We start from the raw sequence: 25984 nt of genomic DNA, 5'->3' as shown, positions 1-25984 counted from the left end.
CCCCTATCCTTAGACGAGGGGCTGTGGGGGAGACACTGCTGCGGCCCCGGGCTCGGCTGTGGGGGTGACAGCTACCCTTGCCCTAGACGGGGGTGGGGGAAGAGTTACTGGCTGTCGGGGGGGGGGGGGGGGGGTTGATTACAGGCGGTCACTGCCCCAGGCAGGGGGCGAGTTACAGGTTGTCGTTGTCCCGGGCTGGGAAGAGAGGAGGCTGTCACTGCCACGGGGTGGGTGGGGACGAGAGGCTGTCACTGGTCCGGGGGGAGAGGGGGTTACAGGCGGTCACTGCCGCAGGTTGGGTGTATGTGTGTGAGAGAGAGAGGTTGTCACTGCCCCCGGGGTGGGGAGAGGAGAAGTTGTCACTGCTGCGGACGTGGTGGTGGGGTTACAGGCGGTCACTGCTCCGGGCTGGGGGCTAGTTACACGTTGTTATTGCCCGGGGCTAGGGAGAGGGGAGGCTGTCACTGCCACGGCGGGGCGGGCTACAGGCTGTCACTGCTCCAGGCTGGGTCGGAGAACAGGCTGAAGGGAAGGTGTGTCTGCATGGAGGAAGGCGGGTGGCGCGCGCATGCAGGGACCACCTCCCAATCCTTGGGTGACACCTGCCCCTTCCCCCTTTGGCGCCTGTGCCGTTGCCCCGCCTCCTTATTGATATACAGCTGGCGGGGTCCCGGGCGCCCAATCAGCGGCGGCAGCTCCTGAATATGGAATGAGGCCGGGGCTGCGGCCCTTGTCATGCGGGCCCGAGCGACGAGGGAACAGCGCGGCAGGGAGCGGGGCACAAGATGGCGACAGCCATGTACCTGGAGCACTATCTGGACAGTGAGTGGCGGGCCCGGCGCGGGGAGCGGGGCGCCACACCACCTGTGGCGTGAGGGGGAACGGGGACAGGCGCCAGGGAGGGGGCGCTTGCGGGGGGGAGAGTCCCCACGGCGGGGGGAGCGGGGGCGGTGACACCGCCCAGTTCGGGAGGGGGAGGAGCTTGGCGCGAACGCTGTTGTTACTGCACCTGACTGCGGGAATTATAACTGCGTCACTTACCGCGGGGGTGTGGTCTCTTGTGCGTCATCAACCGCGTCTCTTGCGCGAGAGGCGCGTGCTTGTGTCATTACCTGCCGAGGGCGGAAGCAGTTCAACCTCTTTTCTTTAGTGCCCCTCCCTTGTTCCTGGGACAGCTGTTGTTCTCCGGGCTGCCCCCCACCCCATTGCCTGCCTCTGCTCTTTCTCCCCTCCCCAGGGGCGGCTCCAGGCACCAGCGCACCAAGCGCATGCCTGGGGTGGCAAGCCGTGGGGGCGGCCTGCCTGTTGCTGTGAGGGCTCCAGTCAGGCTGCCTTCGGCAGCTTGTCTGCAGGAGGTCCGCTGGTCCTAGGGTGACCAGATCACCCAGGTTAAATATTGGGACGCGAGGGGGAGGGCGGAGGGAAAAAAAAAACGAAGGCAGAGCAAAAAAACAACCCCCCCCTTCCTCCTCCTTCCGCAAGCGCTGGAGGGAGGCCCCGGAGACGCAGGGGGAGCCCGGGACCGGGGTGAGTGAGAGTCCGGCCTGGCCCCGAGTGCAGGCAGGACTTAGTCAGGCGGTACCGGGAGGGAGGGTAGGGGGGCGGCCCGCGGGGCCAGGCGGCGGCTGTTCTTCCCACCTGGGCAGCAGGACTTGAGAGCAGCCGCTGCTGCAGCTCCTACTGCCGCGGCCGGAGGAAGCGGCCATGGCGCTCGGCGGCGCCCGGGCCTGCCTGTTGCGGGGACCCAGCAGCGCGCACGCTGCGCACGCCCAGTCGCATCTGGGCTGGCTGCCCAGCTGGTGCAATCCCGCGGGCGGCCCTGGAGTGGGGGCAGCAGGCCCCAGCCCCCCTGTCCCGCTCGGGTCCCGCAGGGGAACGAACGGGGCTGGGCTGCCGATGCCTCCGCCCCGGGGCCGCCCGCGGGATTGCACCAGCTGGGCTGCCAGCCCAGACGCGACTGGCCAGGGGCTGGGCGTGCGCGCTGCTGGGTCCCCACAACAGGCCCGGGCACCAGAGCCGCAGCCGCCGAGCGCCATGGCCGCTTCCTCTGGCCGCGGCAGTAGGAGCTGCAGCAGCGGCTGCTCTCGAGTCCCGCTGCCCAGGTGGGGAGAACAGCCGCCGCCTGGCCCTGTGGGCTGCCCCCCTACTCTCCCTCCAGGTACCGCCCGACTGAGTCCTGCCTGCGCTCGGGGCCAAGCCGGACTCTCACTCACCCCGGCCCCGCGCTCCCCCTGCGTCTCCGGGGCCTCTCTCCAGAGCTTGTGGAGGGAGAAGGAATGGCGTGCTTGGGGAAGAGGCGGGGATTTGGGGAGGGAGCCAATGGGGGAAGGAGGGGACGGAGTCGGAGCGGGGCGGGGGGGCACGAGCCCTTCTGGGCTCCGGAGCCTTTGCTTGTTTGTCCAGTGTCCCGACCTAACATTGGTCGGGATGCGGGACAAACAAGCAAATATCGGGACAGTCCCGATAAAATCGGGACATCTGGTCACCCTAGCTGGTCCCGCAGTTTCGGCAGCAATTCAGCGGTGGGTATGCCGAAGGCGCAGGACCAATGGACCTCCTGCAGGCATGCCGCCGAATCCGCATTACCAGTGGACCTCCCGCAGGCATGCCGCCGAAGGCTGCCTGACTGCCGTGCTTGGGGTGGCAAAATACATAGAGCTGCCCCTGCTGACACCCATCTCCTGCCTGCCTCAGCTCCCCTTCCCTTCCTTATGGGTGGGGCCTACCAATTTAATGGCCATGAGAAGTGCATCACAGACCACGAAATCTGATCTTTTGTGTCCTTTTACCCTACACTATACAGATTTAATGGGGTAGACCAGCGGTTCTCAAATTGCAGGCCCTGACCCAAAAGGGAGTTGCAAGGGGGGGTCACAGTATTGCCACTCTTACTTCTGCGCTGCCTTCAGAGCTGGGCAACCAGAGAGCGGTAGCTGTTGGCTGGGTGACCAGCTCTGAAGGCAGCACCCTGCCAGCAGCAGCACAGAAGTAAGGGTGGCAATACCATGCCATGCCATCCTTATTTCTTTGCTGCTGCTGGCGGCGGCGCTGCCTTCACAGCTGGGCTCCCAACCAGTGGCCACCGCTCTCAAACTGCCCAGCTCTGAAGGCAGCGCCGCCGCCAGCAGCAGTGCAGAAGTAAGGGTAGCAGTACTGCAACCCCCCTACAATAATCTTATGCCCCCCCCCCCCCCACACACACACACACAACTCCTTTTTGGATCAGGATCCTTACAATTACAACACTGTGAAATTCAGATTTAAATAGCTGAAATCATGACATTTACGATTTTTAAAAGCCTATGACCATGAAATTGATGAAAATGGACTGATTTTGGTAGGGTCCTGCTCATGGGGGCTGCCCTTGTTCCCCAGCTCCCCCTCCCCATGGGGGCTGCCGCAGCTTCCCCAGCCTATGCCGGGGCTTGTTACGTTATAGTATGCAGTCCAGACCAATGAAGAGTTGTCACCTCTTATTCTAAAACCTTAAGTGCCTTAAAGGTTTGCCACTGTAGCTTTCTGGCTGGGATACCCACAGTCAGCAACAAGCATGCTCCCTGTGTCTGCGTGTTGCGCAGTCCTGGTCCAATGCTTTGAATCCAGGAGTCTGCCTACAATACCATACTTCCACCAGTATTGGTTAACACCTGGTAAGGTGATGCCACACTCTCTCTAGCCCCAAATTTCTCCAGAAATATGTGTTCTGAAATGTCAATCCTGACCTGGAATAATCGAAGGAATGGTCAGGTTTGTTGCTCTTTTGAAGAGTCAGTATCCAATAGTTTGTTACTTTAAGTAGTTACCAAACAGTTCAGTTCAACAGCAATGGGTTGATTTAGATTAAAAATAATAAAACAAGTATAAGAATGCAAGTATAAGAACTAAAGTCAGAAATAGTTACACAAGAAATAAAGATAAAACACTTTCTAGTAACTAAAATCTAACTAGCTTGGTTCAAGGTAAAATCCTCACCACATTTCCATCAAGATGGCTGACCAAACCCATCAGAATCTATCCCCAAAAGTCAAAGGGCTGGTATCTTTGGGCAAGTCCACACTACAAAATTAAGTTGACCGAAGTTATGTTGATGTATAGCCACAACAGGAATTGAATCAGTTTTACACATCCACACTTTCACTCTATGCATCCGAAGAAGTGAGGTTTTTACCCACGAAAGCTTATGCCCAAATAAATCTGTTAGTCTTTAAGGTGCCACCAGACTCCTTGTTGTTTTTGTAGATACAGACTAACACGGCTACCCTCTGATACTTGACATCCACACTGTGTTCCTTGTGTGAGCGGTGCGCGTCCTCACCAGGAGCGCTTGCGCTGATTTAACTGCCAGTGTGGGGCATTGTGGGATGATTTCTGAAAGGCAGCAACAGTCAATGTAAGCAACGCAGTGTCTACGCTGATACTGCATCGATATAACTACATTGACTTAAGCGCTATACTTCTTGCAGAGGTGGAGTTATTAAGTTGGGCAAGTTACATTGTTGGGAGCTACATTTTAGTGTTGATGCTTAGAGTTAGGTTGACGTAAGCTGCCTGTCGTCGTCTTTGGTGAAAGATAGATAACTTGTGGGTTGTTCCTCTTTTATAGTTTAGTGAACCTTTGAAATAGATTCTTCTGAGGGTAACCCCTATATAAAGTTCATTCAAGCTGTGAGGAAGGCAACATGCAGTCTCCTGTGATTGGGTGCATGCAGGGCCGTCCATAGCAATTCTGGGGCTCTACACAACCCCACCATGGGGAGGTGGGGGACAGGCCTCTGTGGGGAGGAGCGGGGGGGCTGGCCCCAGGCCTCCGCAGTGGGGGACAGGCCCCAGGCCTCCCTGGGGGGATGGGGCTGGCTTGGGAGGCAGGGGGGAACCACCCCCCAGCACTCACCGGCGGCGGGGAAGGGGCGGGGGCGGAGCAGGACGGGGGCCCTGGGGAAGAGCCGGAGCAGAGGCTGGAGTAGCATGCAGCTGTGCAGGGCACCAGGAAATGTGGTGTCCCAAATTTCCTGGTGCCCTGCGCAGCTGCGTACTTTGCATATGGGTAAGGACGGCCCTGGGTGCATGTGAGTATTTTGCCATGTGTTTTTTCAAACACACCTATTGAAAGTTTAAGAGGAAATAAAACAAAAGGGAAGGATTCAAGGGAGTTTGCCCAAGTCTTATCTTCTGAATCTTCCTTTCTGTCATATGTAACTTTCAGTCCATGGGTCTGGCTGAGCTGGAAGTGGCAGCATGACATGAGGAGACTTATTCATGTTACAGAAATGAGTCCAAATACAAAGATATTGTACCTGTGTAGCTCCAAAGCAGAAGTTTTGTTCCTTTGCAAGTTTAATTACAACTTTTTAAAAAAGGAGTGCAGAACTGGCATTTAAATTTCTCTGCTTCCTTTAAGCCATAGAAAATGCAGTCTCCTGGTGAGGGAAATTTCTTGCTTGGGTTGTCTGCTGAAATTATTTAGTTCCTTCCCCCTCCAATGTAATTGGATGAGCATGAAACATGTACTTGTCTATCTCCTTCCCCACTGTGATAGTGTGAGGTTTGCCTCTACCCCTTGTTAACCTGATGGGTCTGTTTATGTGATAATGTAAATACAAAGTACTTAGGCAGTGACTCCCTACCAGGTGGAAAAACTACAGTCCTTTGTCTAGGGTGGAGTATCTCCTGCTTGGCTGGCAAACACAATTTAAGAATTGTAATTTCAGTTTATGTCCATAATTTTGCATCACTTGCTTGCACCTATCTTACACAATGATATTAATCAGTGAGTCATGAGCTTTTCATTGGCACCTTGCATGACACTTACCAGATATAGTTCATGACATTGAACAATTGTTACAGTAGAACTGGTTAAGCCAGCTGCAGTTCATTACCAGCTATCTGGGTGCCCCTTTGCTCTTGGGTTCTTAATGTCACAGGGCTACACTCCCCCTACAGTAGCAGTCCTAGTTCCCACAGCTTATATGGGGGCTGCATAATAGCAGTCTTCAGATACTTGCAAGGCTGTCATAAAAAAGATGCAGAAAAGTTCTTCTCTTTTGCCACAGAGGGCAGGACAAGAGGCAGTGGGTTCAAACTACAGCGTAGCAGATTTAGATTAAATCTCAGGAAAAACTTCCTAACTGTAAAAACAGTAGGACAATGAATCAGACTGCCTCAGGAAGTCTGGGAAGCCCCTTTACTGGAGGTTTTCAAAAGGAGACTGGATAGCCATCTGTCTTGGATGGTTTAAACACAACAAATCCTTCATCTTGGCAGAGGGGTTACTCCGGGGGGGAATATTTGAAAATTCTGCGTATTCTATTTGTCAAAATAACACAATATAATCATGCCAGTTACAATTATTTTAGTAATTTATTTCAAAATATTTGTCAGCAAATATGTCTGTAACAATACAGACAAAAACAAATTCTGGTAATTTTTTTTGACAGATCCCTTACTAGGCATATTAATACACAATTTTGTGTAATTCATTTAAATTACAAAACAGACCTGTATTTCCTGCACCTGTCAGAAGCAGTGCAAAGGCTTGAGGGAAGCAGGGGTAACAGAGGAGCTGAAGGAAAGGGAAGGAGCCTGGGAGTGAACCTGGAGGGGGCTGGGTGTGAGTGGGAGGTTTTTCTTTGGGGTTGGGGTGGTATTGTTAGGGTGTTGGGAAGCCTCCCCCATGCAGTCCCTGGCTGACCCCACGCCTCTCCCATTCAGTCAGGCACGTCTGCCCCTGTCCATGCACCCCCCCATCCCCATGGATCTCTGCAGCCACCCTCCCCTGTCCCCAGGCTCAATGCTGTCACTCCACTAGGTGCTGAGCTCATGCTCCAGTCTGTCCCCCCACTAGCCATTCTGAACATCAGTCTGTGACACCCCTCCCCCCCTCCCCCCATCAGCCCTGTGTGCCCCACTCTGTCCTAATGTGGCTCCGTGGGCAGGGTGCTGTGATGAACTCTACTCCTGGGGGAATTCTGCCACACTGGGCATAGAATTTTGTATTTTCCCACATTAAATACATTTTGCCTAAGAAGTGTTGCAGTTCCGTGTTTTGCTCACCAGAGGCCACTGTGGCGCTAGAACAGCGGGTATGAATGCAGCTGGCTGTTCTGGTGCCACAGCGGTTTCTGGTGGGCAAAAGGCAGGACTGCAGCACTTAGGCAAATGTTTTGTATGCGGGAAAATACAAAATTATGTGACTAACAAATTTATTAGAGCATAAGCTTTATAAGGTGCCACAAGTACTCCTGTTCTTTTTGCGGATACAGACTAACACGGCTGCTACTCTGAAAATTATGTGAGACAGATTAATTCTGCGTGTCCGCAGATGAGCAGAATTCCCCCAGGAGTAGGGATTAGACTAGATGACCCTTGTGGTCCCTTCTAACCATGTGATTCTAAGATAACAGAAAGTTATAAATAAGTTTGTGTAACAAAGAGTGGTGGAAGCCATATTATCCAGTGCTGAAGGGGACTGTGATGAAATCCTCCCGATGAGCTTCCCACTTGCAATTGATCACAACTTGCTGAGTGTTTTGCCTAATAAAAATGTGGTAGACCCATCTGTTGAGTAAATGGATTTCAATCCAATAAGGGGCTGTCTCTACATCCCCAGTTCTTTACAGACTCTCTCTCCACTCCTCTTTATAAAAGTGTTCCTCTCCTGGTGTAGCTGTTTCTCATAGATTGCAGGGCCAGAAGGAACCCCTGTGATCATGTATTCTGACCCACTGTATGACACAGGCCATAGAACTTCCCCAAAATAATTCCTAGAGCAGATCTTTTAGAGAAACATCCAATCCTGATTTACAAATTGTCAGTGATGGAGAATCTACCATAACCCTTGGTAAGTTATTCCAGAAGTTAATTACTCTCACTGTTAAAAACGTATGCCTTATTATCAGGCTGAATTTGTCTAGATTCAACTTCTAGACGCTGGATCCTGTTATATCTTTGTCTGCTTGCTTGAGGAGCCAATTGTTAAATATTTGTTCCCCGAATAGGTTCTTATAAACTGTAATCAAGACACCACTTAACCTTCTCTTTGTTAATGTAAACTGATAATGTAATGTAAACTCAAGGAGCTCACTCACTAGAAGGCACATTGTCTAATCCTTTAATCATTCTTGTGACTCTTTTCTGAATCCTCTCCAATTTATCTTCTTTCTTGAACTGTGGGCATCTGAACTGGATACCTCTAACAGCGGTTGCACCAGTGTCAGCTACAGAGGTAAAATAACCTCCCTGCTCCTACTCAAGATTCCCATTATTGTGGGTCTGTGACCAGGGTCCAAGGGGGAGGTCACACTGAGGTTACTCAAGTAGGGCAAACTGCAAAGAATGGGGCAGACAATCCCCAAAGCTGGTGGTTATTTTAATACTTAGATTCACCAAGATAGCAACAAAACAGTTTCCGCAGTAGCTTACTGGTTACACAGAAGCCAAAACACAGTTCCCTGAAAAGCAACCCAGCAGTTGGGCTCCCTCCCAGACAGCCAAGTCAAATATGAAGGTTCTATCAATCACAAACGATTGGACACATTACCTCCCAGGTTAATATTTCAGATCTTACACAAATACACACTTACAGCCAATTCTTACTAACTAAATTAAAATTTATTAATAAAAGAAAAGAGAGTATTGGTTAAAAGATCATTATACCTACAGACACGATTACAGTTCTATCAGTTTCATAGCGAGCTTTGGAGTTGCAAAGAGTTCTTAGAATAAGTCCATAGGTTCAGTCCAATGTTCCATACCAGAGTGATCCAAGTTAAATTGGAAACCTCATCTTGTAGCTCAATGCTTCCCCTGATAAAGCATAAGCAGATTTGAGATAAAAAGGATCAGGACCCAAGAGCCCTTTATACAGGCCTCCTCTTGACATCAGGGTATCCTCAGGTGAACAACAGGCAATCATCGCAACTTTGAAGTAGATCTATTTCCCAAGCATCACTAGTAATGAGCTACACGGATTAATATAAGGCAATTGCCTATCTTCCACCATTTGCAGGTGATATGCTATATAATTCAAAGAGAAATCAATACAGTGATATCACTATATTTACAGTTCATTTAAATGTTAAGATCTTTTGATCTCAGAATTAACAGAATACATACAGCATAGTCAGGAACTGTTAGATTACATTGTCAACCTCTAACAATATGTATGTAAACACACAAATTATCTACCAATATGTCTCTAAAGGTTGAATCTGGGTCAATTAGCCTGCAAGCTGCTCCTTCCTGGCCATGTGTCAGAGTTATCTGCAACTTTTATTAGTGATAATTTTATGTTTTCTTCCAGGTCATTGATAAAAATGTTAAATATGATGAACAGATCCCTGGGGGACCATACTAGAAACACACCCGCTTGATGATTCCCCATTTATAATGACATTTTGAGATGTAGCAGTTAGGCATTATTTAATCCATTTAATGTGTGCCATGTTAATTTATATCATTCTAGTTTTTTAATCAAAATGTTGTACGATACCAAATTAGATGCCTTCCAGAAGTATGTTACATCAGCATTGTTTCTTTTAGCAACCAAACTTGTAATCTCATTAAAAAAGATATCAAATTAGTTTGACAGGATCTGTTTTTCATTAACCCATGTCGACTAGCATTAATTATATTATCCTCTTTTAATTATTTATTAATCAAGTGCTATATCAGCCGCTCCATTATTTTGCTTAGGTCCAATGTCAGACTGACAGGCCTATATTATCCTGGTTATCCTTTTAAAATATTTTGCCCAAAATTAGCTTTCTTTCAGCATTCTGCAACTTCCCCAGTGTTCCAAGATGTATTGAAAATTAAAAATAATGGTCCAGCGAGCTCCTTAGCCAGCTCTTTAAAATTCCTGGGTACAAGTTATCCAGAGATGCTGATTTTAAAATGTCTAACTTTAGTAGCTGTTTATCATCCTACTGAGATGCTAGTTTATTGAACACTTCTGCCTTTTCTGCATTATTATTGATAATTTTAACATTTCCATCTAGTAATGGATCTGTACCATTGTTAGGATTTCTTTTGTACCCAATACACTTGAAAAACTCCTCCTTTTCCTCAACTCTGCTGACTGTAGATTTCTCCTTCTGTCCCTTTTTGTTTCCTTTATAAACCTTCTATAATTTTTAGCTTCTGATTTACATTTACATTCATTATTATCAGATTCACCTTACTTCAGTTTGTTCCATTTAAAAAAAAAAATTATATAGATGCCTTCACTTCTCTGTAAACCAGCCTTAGTCTGGACTCAGCCCTTGCCTTTCCCTCAGCTCAGTTCCTTTGTCTCTTCAGGTACTTTCAGCAGTCTTTCTTCTTGGGCAGGAAGGCATTGGAGAAGAGTCCTGTTTGCCTTACTCCCCAGCCTTAAATAGAATTTACATAAGGCAGGAAGCCTTTGTCTTCAGTGGAAAAGTACCAGCAGTGTCCAAGGTGGTACTTTGTACCAGGTGACATTATCACCTGACCTTGTAGTGTCAAAGCAACCATGAAACCAGATTTATTTGCAATGTCCACAGGAAGGAACTGCCCCGAAGATGGGAGATCCACATCTTCGAAGACTCATTGTCTTTCCCTAATGGCCCATTAAGGCTGATTGCTTACTGTCTGGTGGATGTTTCCCAAGCACATACCCACACAGTTGTAATTGTTACATAGACAATATTCCTAACTTTAGATGCAGAAATGATACATGCATACTATTTGGATAAACACATTCAGTAAATCATAACCTTCCAATGATACCTCACTTGACCCATCTTGCATGAAACATAACTTAGTTATGCCATATTCATATCATAACAATATTTCAATGAAGAATATGGAGTGTAACGTCACAAATGGAGCTCATCTTCTCGCCACCCTTCCCTGGACAGACAAAAGTATAGTCAAATTCTTGGCTGCATCAAAGTCTTGGGGTGTCAAGATTGAGCAAGAGTTATGTTTCCCAATCCAGTTGGCAATTTCAGATTGCAGTTCCACTTATCCAGGTGAATTTTAGGATTTTCTAGTAGTATAAATGTAATCCATTTGAACATTTTCAAAAGTGGCCTATGATTTTGGTTACCTCTATCTTTAGGTACCCACCTCGAACTTGACTTTCAGAAGTGCTGAACACTCCCCATTTTCTCCAGTTAAGTCAATGGGAGCTTTGGATGCTCAGTGTCTCTTAAAATTGGGCCTAAATTTTCACAAGTTGGGTAGCCAAAAATTGAGGCACCCTGAATCATGGCATTACTATTCTTGATGCATGGGGGAGTGCCCACTTTCCTTGTGTCTACGTAATCTTATGCCAAAAAGACTGAAATGAAATAGACATGTTACTGATTATAACCACTGTCCCCAATCCTGCAGAGATTTACTCACATGCTTAATTTTGTGCACTATAAGTAGCTCTGTTGATTTCAGTGGGACTCTTCATAGTGTGTAAAGTTATGCATGTGTTAATCATTGCAGGATCAGGGCCTTCACATTGTCAAGGCTTTCTTTGCAATAGGAAGGGTTAGAATCTTCATTTTATTTATGTTTATTTTAACCAAAATCTTAGATTCTTGAGAGCACAGCAAGCTCCATAGAAACTTCTGTATCTCAGTGAACATATATGGTTATTGTCATAATTGTGGCTAGTTATCTTCATAACTGTATATCACTAGGTGGTGAGTGTAGCTCCTTTTTGTTATACATGATGGGCATCAGATCAATGTTCTGTATCAGAGATAACAATTCATACTTTAATGGAGGGGAGGATGGACTGCAATCTCTGTGCCTTTTTGTTTCAGGTATTGAAAACCTGCCCTGTGATTTGCGAAGGAACTTCCAGCTGATGCGTGAACTGGATCAGAGAACAGAAGGTATGCTAAGATATTCCAGTAAGCAGTCAGAATAGAGATCCTTCATCTGAAGGATCATAACAGTCCCACTGGGGCTTGGCATGACTATGAGGTATGGAAGAGCAAAGCTTTGGCTTTGGAGACAAGATTTACCTATGCTGTAAAGGTACAAATGCTAATGTACTCACATAGTAAATGTGAGAACTTATACTCTCCTTCTTTCCAAGTTCTAGTCAATAAATCAAACCAATGGACTTTTATTATAGATTGATTTTTTTGACCAGTTATATCCGTTTATTATCAAATTGTTCCAGTAGCAATGCCTCACTACATATAGGTGGAGAGTTTTTCTTAATCTTTATTCTACAACATTTTATTTTGTGATAGATTCAGGTGGCAGCATTTATACTTTTGGAGGTCACATATAAGTATATACTCGATCATAAGCCGGTTCGTTTGTAAGCCGACCCTCCCAAGATGGATAAGTAAAAATGGAAAAATTTTTATGACCCGTTCATAAGCCGACCCTATAATTCAGGGGTCAGCAAACTTTGGCTCCTGGGCCATCAGGATAAGCCGCTGGTGGGCCGAGATGGTTTGCTTACCTCGTGTCTGCAGGTATGGAGGTAAACCTAAGTAAACAGTGTCCCAGCACACCAGCTGTTTACCCTGACGGGCCGGGACAGCAACTGGTGGGGAAATTTTTTGCGGGGGAGAAGCTGGAGGTCAGGGAAGTAACCCCTGTGACTACCCCCCACATGACCCCACCCCTAGCCCGGGACCCCCACACTCTCCCCATCCCATCCCTTCCCACCTTATCTGGGGAGGGCCAGGGGAGGATGTCTCTGGCCTGGCTGGAGCTGCTCTGGCAGGGTGGGCAGCACGGCCACAGCCTGCTCTGGCAGGCAAGACCAGGCAGCGCAGCCGCAGCATGTTCCAGCGGGCTGGGCCAGGTGACATGGCCGCAGCGTGCTCTGGTGGGCCAGGCGGCGCGGCCGCAGCCTGCTCTGGGGGGCCGGAGGGGGGGCGGCGAGCGGCACAGCTGCAACCTGCCAGCCCCAGAGCTGCAGCTGCTTCGGAGGCCAGGGGGAGAGCAGCATGGCCAGAAGCGGAGAGACTCTGGCCCTGCCTCTTCCCTTCTGGCTGTGCTGCCTCTGTTGGGGGGAGTGGCTGTGTCCCACCTCTCCCTCTCTATACCGGTTCATAAGCCGATCTCCTTCTTTGGTGCTTCCCTTTTTTACTAAAAAAATTCAGCTTATGAACAAGTATATACGGTAGCTTCTTCTAGTGTCTGTCCATATATAAATATACCCTATAAAACTGACGTGAACACTGCATGGATGTCATCATAACAGAGGAGGGAAAGTATGTGTAACCTGATGGCAAAGTAGTAGAATATTGCATATCTTGTGAGACATTCGTGTTTAATTTTTGGATCTGAGCTTTCAAACAGTGTATGGCTGTTATTGCCAAATGGGTTTCCTTTCTGTTGAAATGGCACTGGAAGGAAAGGGAGATGGCAGCACAGAAGTTAGAAAATTCTCATACTCCGAATGAAGCTGAAGAAATGTTGAAACCCATGAACTGGAGTCAGTGAGTTCAGTTCTGATCTCACACAGTGTAAATCAAGAGTAGCTCCACTGAGGTCAGTGGAATTGCACTGGTGAAAACTGCTGAGTGCAGTATCAGATCTGGGTAGGGTGAATCCTTTTTGTGATTTCCTAAAAAGGATATATATATTAGTTTTTGAAGGGGTTCAGGCACTATGGTAATTGGGATCATAAGGTAAGTACAATCGCTAGCTAGAAAGTATTTCATTTATTAAATTAATTCTCATGTAATTGTACTGTCTGTTTTCTTTTCAGATAAGAAAGCAGAAATTGACAGCCTTGCAGCAGAGTACATTTCAACAGTGAAGCACTTGTTGCCAGAGCAGCGTGTGGAATACCTCCAGAAGATTCAGAACGCTTATTGTAAATGTAAAGAGTACAGTGATGACAAAGTGCAGCTAGCCATGCAGACCTATGAGATGGTGAGAATTAAGTGCACATGTGCTGTGATTGTGTGGTCAGTGAGATTCTTGCAAGTGTAATCATAAACTAAGAAGGAGCTTTTGAGTTTTTTGCTGAAGTATCTATATTTGGGTTGACTCTGTTACTGACAGAGCAGACACATTCTTTTCTGTTTTATCATTGTCTTACCAAGAAAACTCCAGTTTTCCTTTTGTTCTGTTAGGTTGTGTGTCAAACGAACTTCCATTGTGAGTAGCCCACAGCTATATGGTTTGTTAGTCGCTGCTGTGATTTGTACTGCCCATCTACAGTGTAATATAGCACCAGCAACTTGAAATTGCTCCCATTCTTTGCTGTTTCCCATTGCATTTGTTGAGTTGACATCAAAGATGCTGTTGGTAAAGTCCAGGGAATATGAAGGATTATGGGAAAGAGTCTGTCATTACTTTAGTATCTAGATGAGTCCATAGGACAGATATGCACAGGGAGCATGAATGTAAGCTTTCCTGCACTATCCCAGCCATCTGCCTCAACCTTGACCTGGCGGGTGAGATAGGAAAGTAGTTAATTCTTAATCTTTGTCCCAAGGACTGGCTTAGACTGCCAAACACGATGTCAGTTGAGATGGTGGTTCTTGAAGTATGTTCACTAGTTTTGGAATCAAGCCAGAACTCATTTCAGGCTGATTAATAGTAACAACTTCTGATCCTTGCTGACTTCATTCAGTTTTGAATTAATAAACCAGAATCGAAAGACTCTGTCCCATTACAAAACCCCTGAGCTGTGCAGTCCCCCAGTATTAGTGATGTAGTATTCTTGGGGGTTTTAAATAAGTGCTGTTGAAAGATTCCAGATTGATAGCATTGGAGTCCTCTCTTTATCCACAGCACAGGCAGAGTTTTCTCTTGTCACTCCAATATTATGCCTTAGCCCTGACATTAGAATGATCATCCCTAAAGGCAAGCAAGTTGTTCACCAGCCCATTTGACTCTGACCTCTTTTCAGAAATTGCTACCACTGTCTCTTGTGATGAAGACACCTGCCCATAGGGACTGGAGTGAGACCAGCCCAATTTCACATAGACCGCAGAACAGGTGTCAGTACTAACTTTCAAATGCTATCATCTTGGCAAGTTTGATTCCAATCCATCATGCCATTCAATCCTCCTCTAGTAGTAATATTTTATTAGGTGATTATTTTTATTTAAAGACTGTTGTCGCACTCTGTATTGATGCTTCATTTATAAATAGTTCATAAAGAGTTAGTACATGATTATTAAATGTTTAATTGTTTGCTTTTAACTGGGGCTTACATCCATCTGTGATAACCATCTATAACGTGCTTTGAACCATCTATAACACATACTACTCATGTCTGCAACATGTTTATAACATCTATTAATACTTTATTAACCTATTATAAATAACTTATAACATACCCTTTATTGTAAAGTGTAACCGCATATCGATCCAAGGAATCATAGAATCTCAGGGTTGGAAGGGACCTCAGGAGGTCATCTAGTCCAACCCCCTGCTCAAAGCAGGACCAATCCCCAAATAAATCATCCCAGCCAGGGCTTTGTCAAGCCTGACCTTAAAAACCTCTAAGGAAGGAGATTCCACCACCTCCCTAGGTAACCCACTCCAGTGCTTCACCACCCTCCTAGTGAAAAAGTTTTTCCTAATATCCAACCTAAACCGCCCCCACTATAACTTGAGACCATTTCTCCTTGTTCTGTCATCTGCTACCACTGAGAACAGTCTAGATCCATCCTCTTTGGAACCCCCTTTCAGGTAGTTGAAAGCAGCTATCAAATCCCCCCTCATTCTTCTCTTCTGCAGACTAAACAATCCCAGTTCCCTCATCCTCTCTTCATAAGTCATGTGCTCCAGCCCCCTAATCATTTTTGTTGCCCTCCACTGGACTCTTTCCAATTTTTCCACATCCTTCTTGTAGTGTGGGGCCCAAAACTGGACACAGTACTCCAGATGAGGCCTCATGAAAGTCGAATAGAGGGGAATAATCACGTCCCTCGATCTGCTGGCAATGCCCCTAGTTATGCAGCCCAAAATGCCGTTAGCCTTCTTGGCAACAAAGGAACACTGTCGACTCATATCCAGCTTCTCGTCCACTGTAAACCCCTAGGTCCTTTTCTGCAGAGCTGCTGCCTAGCCATTCAGTCCCTAGTCTGTAGTAGTGCATGGGATTCTTCCATCCTAAGTGCAGGTTTCTGCACTTGTCCTTGTTGAACCTCATCAGGAAGGGCATGCTTAGTAAGGGTGAGTTGTCTCAGTGTGCCCTTCTAGAATAGCTGGGATTTTTTTGGTGGGTTGGTTGAAGTTTTTTTCAGCCGTGTAGTTTCTCTCCCATGCAGGTGGATAAACACATCCGACGGCTGGATGCAGACTTGGCACGATTTGAAGCAGATCTGAAGGATAAGTTGGAAGGCAGTGACTTTGAAAGCCCTGGAGGTCGAGGCCTGAAAAGTGCGTGAGTTATTTTTAATGTGACCACACCATCTCGCTCAGTGCTGGAAAACCTTGCTGTAAATATGCATATCCAGTGTAGGGCAGAAGGGCTGTGATGGAGCATGCATTACTTTTTTTTGAAGCTTTGGTGTGTGGGTTTTTTTATTTAATTTAATTTAATGCTTTTAAAAGGTTTAGGTAATTTTGACAAGGTGCCACCATTTGGTGGGCAGAGGAAGAAAGAATCTAGTTTAGAGCCGTCTTAACCGTTCTTGCTGGAAGCTGGTCCCTTGCCTCACTGAGTCAGCACATCCTGAAATAGTCCTTTCTCTAAGTCACTGGTTATAAGCACTGATACAAATGAAGCTGAGTGTGGTGGCAAGAGTCGTATCCACAGTCTGTAGCTCTTAAAACTTTGAAACTAAAGAATCTACTCTGAGTTGAGCAAACTTTGCCTCAGCTGTGCCTTGCCATGAGAAGTAAAAGACATTGTGGTGGGAGAGGATGATTTTCTCATTAAGAAAAAATATTAATTAAAATAAAGTTAGGATTTTATTTCTAACTTAAGAGTCCAATTTAAAATTTAAAAGTAACCTGATGACAATAGGACATTTTAAGAGTTAAAGGAAAATGCCTGTTTCTTTAATATAGATTAGAAATTTTAAATGGCAAAAAGCCAAATTAAATACTGTAAACAATGACTGCTGTACAACTGTTCTTTCCTTTAAATTGCTGAGGACATGGTTTTGAGGTCTGTTTGGTGGGTGCTGGTGATAGCATGTATATGTTGCACCCTGGTTAATAATGCACAGTCCTTGGTTGGAAAGATGTTGAGTGTATTTTTAAAGCACTCTTTTACTAAACGGTTTGTTGAATATACAGTACCAGGCCAAGTTCCAGGTGACTCCTGTGCAACTCTACTGACTTGTGTTATGGGGCTGAACAAGTGGCAAACCAGAACAGAAGTTGGTACTGTTTGTGATATAGTATGTGTAAATCATAAATATGTTTAATATCCAAAGAGCCTTGTACATAAAGAGCCTGCAAAACAGAAGTTTAAAATAATAGGAGCACAAATAAAAGCATCCGATGCTTTTTCTGGGGTGCCCTTAATTTGAAATAATTTTGGCTTTCAGAGGGACGAAGTCAAAAGGACAAGAGAGGCTCCCGAGGTCGAGGCAGGCGAACATCTGAGGAAGATACTCCAAAGAAGAAAAAAATAAAAGGAGGGTAAGAGACAAACAGTCACAGCTTTTGTGGCTTTATGGAAAAGCTTTGTAAATTTGTAAAATACTAAGCCAAACCTTCCTGGCCCTTTTGATGACACTTCCAGCTGAACAGTTTTTATTCCTAGACCATTCTTCTACTCAGACTCCATTTTAAATATGTCCTCTCTTCATGCTTTCCCCTGGCACCAGTGTCAAGATATCTTTGCATTATTAAGTTCTCATACACTGAGCAAGGAGTTAATATGGCTGGAACAGTATCTGTATCTGAGGTGGCAGGAATGCAGTCTCTGTTGCTTTCTGCAAACGTAAAGAAAAGTAGCTTAGCATTTTTGTGTGTGGCCATTTGTATTAGTTTACACTGAGTTGGCTTGCAGATAATGGTGACCTGCTCATTCTGAGGTATATTGTGATGTTGCATCACTCTCCCAGAAATCCTGGGGCATTCTTGGAATCATTTCCTGGTATTTTACATCATAGGGTAGGTATCCTAAATAATCTTGAGTCACCTAATCTAGTCCCTTGAAGCAAGCAGGAAAGAATCTCAAATCTACTTTTCATATGCTGTAATTAACAGGACATTGTCAATTTGAATATTTTGAAAGTGATGACAAAAATAATTCCAGTTTCTTATAAGGCATCCTTAAATAGCATTGCATGGTATCATAAAAATATTATTTAAAAAAATTATAAGGCTTGTATTGCTCCTGTTAATGTCTATAATCGTCTTTTCAGCAAGGAAGAAACTGATTATATGCAAAGTGCTGCCAAATGCATGAATAAATGAACTGGAAAATAGAGGAATATTACATTCTTTCAGTTGTAGCAATCTTGGCTGTTACTTGAAACCAGAGTTCAAAATTTTCGGATAGAATATGATTTTTAAGCTCCTACTGAAAAGGATCGATTCTTGTCACATTCCTGTTGTTTCTAGTTGTTCATCAACTCAATTTTGCTATGCTTATTATTGCTATCTAAATAGTACTCCCTTTATTTGTATGTATTGTATGCTGCAAATTATTCTTCCAGTTCTTTACATTAAACCTCATATAATTTTGTTTTGACCAATGCTCAAAATTATCCAAATCTATTTATATTTTTAATATATTTTCTAAACCGTCATAATTGATTTTAAGCTTAAGATGTATTTAAAGCTAAATTTTCAACTGAAACTAGTTATCTATATGTATATGAAACATACAGTTTTTAATGAGCAAAAGTAATTTGCTCTCACTTAACATTCCGTAGTATTGTTTCCAACACAGTTCTGAGTTTGCTGATACCATCCTGTCTGTTCACCCCTCGGATGTCCTAGACATGCCAGTGGATCCCAATGAGCCCACCTATTGCTTGTGCCACCAGGTGTCCTACGGAGAAATGATTGGCTGTGACAATCCCGATGTAAGTGCCCAAGATGAGTTATACCTCGCAAAGGACATAAAATGCAATAAGAAGAGGTTCTTTAAATACATTAGGAGCAAGGGAAAGAAAAAGGAAAGTGTAGGTCCTCTACTTAGCAGGGAAAGGGAACTAATAACTGATGACATCTAGAAAGCTGAGGTGCTTAATGCCTATTTTGCTTTATTCTTCACTAAAAAGATTAATGAAGACCAGATACTCAACACAATATTGACAACCAAGGAGAAGGCATGCAGGGCAAAATGGGACAGAACAGGTTAAAGACTATTTAGATAAGTTGGATGTATTCAGGTCACCAAAGCCTGATGAAATTCATCCTAGGGTACTTAAGGAACTAGCTGAAGCAATCTCAGAGCTGTTATCAATTATGTTTGAGAACTCCTGGAGGATGGGAAAGGTCCCAGAAGACTGGAGAAGGGCAAACATAGTACCTATTTTTAAAAAGAGGAACGAGGACCCAGAGAATTATAGACCAGTTAGCCTAACTGCAGTATCTGAAAAGATACTGGAGCAAATTATTAAACAATCAGTTTGTAATCACCTGGTGTATAATAGGGTTATAAGAAATAGTCAGCATGGAGTTGTCAAGAACAAATCATGCCAAACCAACTTAATTTCCTTCTTTGATAGGATTGCTGACATAGTGGATGGGGGGAAGCAGAAGATGTGATATATCTTAATTTTAGTAAGGCTTTTGTACAGTTCCACACGTCATTCTCATAAGCAAACTAAGGATATGTGGTCTAGATGAAATTACTATAAGGTGGATGCACAACTGGTTGAAAGACCATATTCAAAGAGTAGTTATCGGTGGTTTGCTGTCAAATGGGAGGGTGAATCTAATGGGGTCCAGCAGATGTCCATCCTGGTCTGGTTCTCTTCAATATTTTCATTAATGACTTGGGTAATGGAGTGGAGGGTATGCTTATAATATTTGCAGATGACACCAAGTTTGGAGGGGGGTGGGTTTGTAATCATTTTGGAAGACAGGTTTAAAATTCAAAATGACTTTCACAAATTGGAGAATTATTGAATTGCATCTTGTTGAATTCAAACCAAAGACAAGTGCAAAATACTTCACTTCAGGAGGAAAAATAAAATGCACAACTACAAAATGGGGAATAACTGGCTAAGTGGTAGTACTGCTGAAAAAAATCAGGGGGTTATAGTGGATCGCAAATTGAATATGAGTCAACAGTGTGATGCAGTTGTGAAAAAGGCTAATATTCTGGGCTGTATTAACAGTAGTGTTGTATGTAAGACATGGGAGGTAATTGTCATACTCTACTTGGCATTGGTGAGATCGCAGATGCAGTACTGTGTCCAGCTGTGGGCCCCACACCTTTGGAAAGAAGAGGACAAACTGGAGAGAGTCCAGAGGAGAGCAACAAAAATAAGAGGTTTAGAAAACCTGGACTATGAGGAAAGGTTAAAAAAACTGGGCATGTTTAGTTTTGAGTAAAGAAGACTGAGGGGGGATCTGATAAATCTTCAAATATGTGAAGGGCTGTTAGAAAGAGGACAGAGATCAATTGTTCTCCATCTCCACTGAAGGTAGGAAAAAAGTAATAGGCTTAATCTGCAGCAAGGGAGATTTAGGTTAGATATTAGGAAAAACTTTCTAACTGTAAAAGTTGTTAAGCTCTGGAATAGGCTTCCAAGGGAGGTCATGGAGTCCCCATTATTGGAAGCTTTTAAAAACAAGTTAGACAAACACCTGTCACGGATGGTTTAGGTTTATTTGGTCCTGCCACAATGTCGGGATTGGATTTTAATTTCTTAAGGTCCCTTTCAGCCCTGGCTTATATTTTTTGAAGGTACACTCTGGATATCTGTTCTTACAGTGCCCTGCATAACTTCACAGCACAAATACATCTGATAAGATAACCTGCATTAGTAGGCCATCCTTTCCTAGTTTTATAAGTGTCTCTCTTTCTTTTTTCCTGAACTGCAGTGTCCAATTGAGTGGTTTCACTTCGCTTGTGTGGACCTCACCACAAAACCAAAAGGAAAATGGTAAGTAGGAGGCACAGGTTCTGTTTGCTGAGTCTCTTCTTGACTGCCTCTCTCCAATCATGAAGAAAATTAAATTCTGACATCTTAACCAATCTTGGTGCATGAATTTTGCTCTCACTAATATAGAAACCATAGCATCATAGAACTGGAACGGACCTCGAGAGGTCATCTAGTCCAGTTCCCTGCACTGGACTAGATGCAGGCTTGTAACATATGTTGTTAGAGAATTGTATTTGTGTGGATGTACACGATACATTAGGAAACGTCTATTCTCATCTCTAAAGGCTGCTTCCATTGAAGTCTGTGGCAAAACTCCCATAGATTTTAATAGGCTTAGGCCATGTCTGTGCTACCGGCTAAATCAGCACCACTGCGATAGATGCAGCAGTGTCAATTTAGCAGGTCTAGTGAAGACGCACTAAGTTGATGGGAGAGCACTCTCCCGTCGACATATGTACTAAACCTCCCCCGGAGGTGGAAGCTGTGTCGCCGAGAGAGTGTCTGCCATGGACATAGCGTGGTATAAACGCCGCTGTAAGTCTACCTAAGTTACGTGGACTTTGGTCACGTGATTTACGTAATTGAACTAGTGTAACTTAGCTCAACTTACAGCGTTAGTGTAGACCAGCCATTAGAATAAGGCCTTAACAGGATATTTCAGGTTGCAAGCATTTACAAGATATCAGCCTAATCAGAACAGTTTACAAAAAAAAAAACCATGTATTTGCACAGCTGTATGTACATCACATTCCTGCATGGCATATTTACTATATAATTGAGGAGCAGCTGCAGTGCTATTGTTAAAATTGGGCGAGTATGTTTGTACTTTCCCCCTGTCTTTGGGAGCTTGTAACTTTTATGAGATTTTTTTCCTTCAGGCTATTTTTTTCCATGTGTGGTCTCATCTCAAAGTGAAGGGGTAATTTATCTGGTTCATCTATTTTTAAGAACATACAAGTTACGGCAAGGAGGTGTCTTTCACACTTTAAAAAATTCAGTTTTTTTCTGTTCAGATACCTAAAACCAGCTTTGTTTTAAAATGGGGCTGAGGACCCCCCTTCTGCCACTTTCACCCTCCAAACACCACAGCTCCTTTGCTAGTTGTTCTAATTTCCTGGACCCATCTCAATGAAACGTCTTTCCCCCATATTTGTGCTCTGTAATATTACAGCATCAACAAAAGAAATTGACGTCCATATAGTGGATTTTCTTCTCCTCCAAAATAGTGAAGAGCTCCCAGGCAAAATATTTATCTGTTGAACCTTAATACTATTCTTTTCTGTCCCTAGGTTCTGTCCCCGTTGTGTTCAGGAAAGGAAGAAAAAGAAGTAAGGAAGGGAAATGTACACTGAATCCAGAAGGAGTTTAATATATTCTTTCTTACATGTTGCAATATTATCTTTGTTTTTGACCTACCTTCCTTCTTGTTTTGATTTGATATTTAATTGTCCAACAGCCAGTTGTAATTCTTATTTAAAAAGATGATGACGACTTGGTGAGGGAGGGTAGGATTTTTGAGAAAGTTGCCACAGGCATTTTATTTAAGTTATTTTCACACAGCACTGACAGCTGTTACTATGAAATACTTGGAGCAGCCCACAGCTGGAATTTTTGCTAATGCATTGGAATCTGTGAAACCGCCTAAGGCATTTCAGGGGAATGAGAAAGCTACATTTTCAGCATGGGGGATTGCCACTACCTAAATAGTGTAGGCATGAAGCTATGCATAATGTATATGAAGGATCTCTATATAACTGCAACCTGCATGAAGTACATTCATACATTTAGGAGTGAAGTCCATTTTTTGTGTGTGTACAGTCCTGTAGCACTGAAGGCAACACGCAGGCCAGTATCTTATTTCCCCAAAGCGAAGTATTATATGTAATTTTGGTGAAGCATGCTCTGTGTATCTGAAGTTACACATCTCTTCTTATTGGGAATTATTTCTGTTTAATTTTGCATTGCTGCCTTTGGACTTGATCCGGCTCCCACATCCAGACCCCTCTTTTGAATTCCTTTCTTCTCTCATAAACATTTGTCCATTCTGGAGGAAAATTGTTTTTAAGTAGCAAGAGATCTGCCCTGGATTGTGTCATAATGACCGTGGTAGCAAGAGCGAGTGCAGACCTTCCTGCCAACATCGCATTTCTCTGGAAATGCTTTAAGTTCTTTACAGTGAAGACAAAAACCTAGTGTGGTGTTATGAAGATAGTGGGGTCAGATTGACTCATGAAATAAAATTAAGGCCTGTTTACATTACTTATCTCTATGTTGCACTTTGGTAAATAATCAGGAAAACAAGTTTTAGGAGGAGAATAATATTGTAATAAGATATAGATTCTTGTGATGGTGCATCAAACCTGAGATGAAGTCATTGACTTTAACCCTATTGCAGTTTTTCTGATTTTAATCAGCATCCATCATGAACCACTGCTAATAAACAGAAGTCCACACAGCAGGAATGTTTTAAAAGGGACATCTTGCTTGTTTGGTGAGAAATCTGCATGCTTTTGATTTGAGTTGCCTTTCAGGTTGACAGATAAAATGTGAATCTTGCTATCATTAGAGTCTCATACCCTACAGTGGAAGGAAGACAGAAATCCAAGAGGAGGAAAAGAAAATATTCCATATAAGTCCCTTATTCTCTTCCCCTCCTCCCTGACCTCTCCCTCAGTACTGAGCTACGCTTAGTGTAGGAACTGAGAAGAGAGATAAAGATGGGTTTGTTGCTTTTGTACTTCCCATATTCTGGGATTCCACTACCTATGGCCACAAGTGGCTGTAATGGTGTAGCCCACTGTATAGACCATTGGAGTGTCAGAAAGGGGCTGCAGTATAACAGAAGCAGGCCCACAGCATTACAACAAAACAGAACAATTAATTCAAAAGACAGGCTTATATAGCACAATTCTAGTTGAAAAAACAAAAAAGATAGTCTTTGTTACAGGAGGACCATTGAATGATGCCCTTTGTGTGCATTTTGTGATGCAAGAATGTAAAACACAACTCCTGCTAAGTCTCCTTTCTTGCAGTCACGCTATTTGCATTTGGCTTTATAGGAGATAGCAGTTAAACAAAAATGTCATAGAAAACCCCTCTTGGTATCAGTGTAGTTATCTGTGAATGTAATTTGATTGTCACATCAGCTGTGGAAAAAAGTGTCTCCGGAGTTCTGTAGTTTAAAATGTGATGTACATATCCCTATTATCACATCACTCCATATGGTATATATGAAGTTTTCATGTTCACAGGACTATGTTTTTTTTGCCATTTTAAAACAAACACACCAAAAATATGTGCACAGAACTTAGCAACAGATTGTTGGAGGGAAGTGGGGAGAAAGCACAATTGCACAAAGCTGGATCTGGGAATGTAGTCAGCCCTTTTTTATGTCTCATCGCAGAGTGTAAGAAGTGGCTCTGCCTCTGTCTGGAGAGTAAAGCTTTTCGCAAATCAGCATGTAGTAAAGTAGCCAGTGAAAAACCCATACCTCATTATCCTGTTACACTGGATTACAAGTAGGAGTGTCACTGTCTTGAAGATTGTAATATTGATGAAGATTCAGGCTCCATTTCCCCATCCATCCAATGATACAATATTGTAGGCAACACTTATTTTTAAAAAATACTTTGTGAAATAACTACCATAAATTGTAATTGTTTGGTTAAACTGATTCTCAAAAGCCAACACATCTCTTTGGAGGTGTTGCTGCATAACCAAGAAGTTACAGATCTATCAATGCAAAGCTGATTACCATAAACTTAGATATAGTTGCTTAGGGCAGCAAATTATTTAGTGATTTTTGTCTGGGTGGTTGTAGCCTGGTAGAATGGATGCTTTCTATTTTAACCAGGGAAGCTAAAGACCTAGAGATAGCACTATATCAGTCCTAAGAAAGAAAGGTATCTATGGGGACCACAAACACTAGGTAAGATGACAGATGTACTTTGGCGCGCAACCTCTCAAATGTATCAGATCATCTGAGTTGGAACAGAGTTTGAGCAATAAAGCTGTCCCACATGGAACACACCCTAACAAACAGAGGTTCTAATAGTTAGTTATCACAGACTTAATAGTATCTGTTTGCCCATTCATTTCTGGGTTTGGGGTTTTTTGCTCCTCTTCAGACAGGAAGATCAGTAGCCTTGATCTTGGTCATTAAAGAATTTTAAAGTCCTGTATTTTGAATGTGCGGTGTTAAATATACATTACCTTTGTGGAGAGGGATGGACAGAACTGTGAGAGATTTAAAAGGAACGTTCCACTAAAGATTATCAAGAAAAGCTTTTTCAGACACCTGTATATTTTGTGGTGTTCAGCTTTATCACAATTCATCCAAATTGGAGATGATGTAACTTTAACCTGAATGTTATATGTTTTATTCTCAAAGGAATTAGATATGTTCCCTTTGTAAATGGAAGAGAATATTATAAATCTTTTTATTAAAAAATGTAAAAATATATAGCAGTATTTTTGGATTATGTTATAGATAATGGATATATTGTTATAAATAAAGTATTTTTGGGAATAAAAGTCTGAAGTCACATTGTTTCTGGGTTACCAGCTAGAGCTTCAAATCCGTGCACAAAGGGAATGTACACAGATACATAAATCATGGCATGGATGTACATATATCTCAAACTCACATCTTGGTCCCAAGACTAATGACTATTATTAGCTCTGTTAACTTTGAATTTAACAAAGGGTTTTATGGCAGGAGTGGGACCCATTTCATACACTTAAAACCTGGGTGGCAAATTCTCTAAATCTTATCCATTCTCTGCATGGTGGTGATGGAGTGAGGATTATACTGCTACTCATAGGCTCCAACTGTTGTAGCCAATGTGCTGCCAGTCCCAGTTAAGCAATGTCTCTGTGGCTGCAGCACTTGCCCCTAGAGGCTAGTAGTGTAGGGTTGCCACTGGTCCAGATTTTCCCAAGATTGATCCTATTTTTGAGGTGGCTGTCCTGGGGAATCTTGTAAGGGTTCTCCATATACACTGCCAGCTGTC

The 25984-nt window shown here is 44.0% G+C and overlaps 1 protein-coding gene across 1 annotated transcript; it reads left to right on the top strand.

The window, feature by feature from the left end:
- Positions 1-529: 529 nt before the first annotated feature.
- On the top strand, positions 530-25455 carry ING5 (inhibitor of growth family member 5). Its single transcript, XM_024214383.3, has 8 exons — positions 530-822; positions 11781-11852; positions 13697-13863; positions 16218-16329; positions 17448-17541; positions 18803-18938; positions 20911-20972; positions 22262-25455. Exons 1-8 carry the CDS (start codon positions 786-788, stop codon positions 22302-22304), a joined length of 723 nt encoding a protein of 240 aa, XP_024070151.1. The 5' UTR covers positions 530-785; the 3' UTR covers positions 22305-25455.
- Positions 25456-25984: the final 529 nt, after the last annotated feature.

Source organism: Terrapene carolina, unplaced genomic scaffold, assembly GCF_002925995.2.
Source record: "Terrapene carolina triunguis isolate 2854851 unplaced genomic scaffold, T_m_triunguis-2.0 Scaffold837, whole genome shotgun sequence".
Lineage (NCBI taxonomy): Eukaryota > Metazoa > Chordata > Testudines > Emydidae > Terrapene > Terrapene triunguis.
The sequence above is the reverse complement of the archived record's forward strand: the minus strand, read 5'-3'. Positions and strand labels throughout refer to the sequence as shown.

Bases quoted from the DNA above. Each gene is read 5' to 3' on its own strand.
- ING5 (XM_024214383.3), top strand. From the start codon at position 786: ATGGCGACAGCCATGTACCTGGAGCACTATCTGGACA. The intron at 13,864-16,217 runs GTGAGAATTAAG...TCTCCCATGCAG, and splicing joins CCATGCAGACCTATGAGATG to GTGGATAAACACATCCGACG. The intron at 18,939-20,910 runs GTAAGTGCCCAA...CCTGAACTGCAG, and splicing joins TTGGCTGTGACAATCCCGAT to TGTCCAATTGAGTGGTTTCA.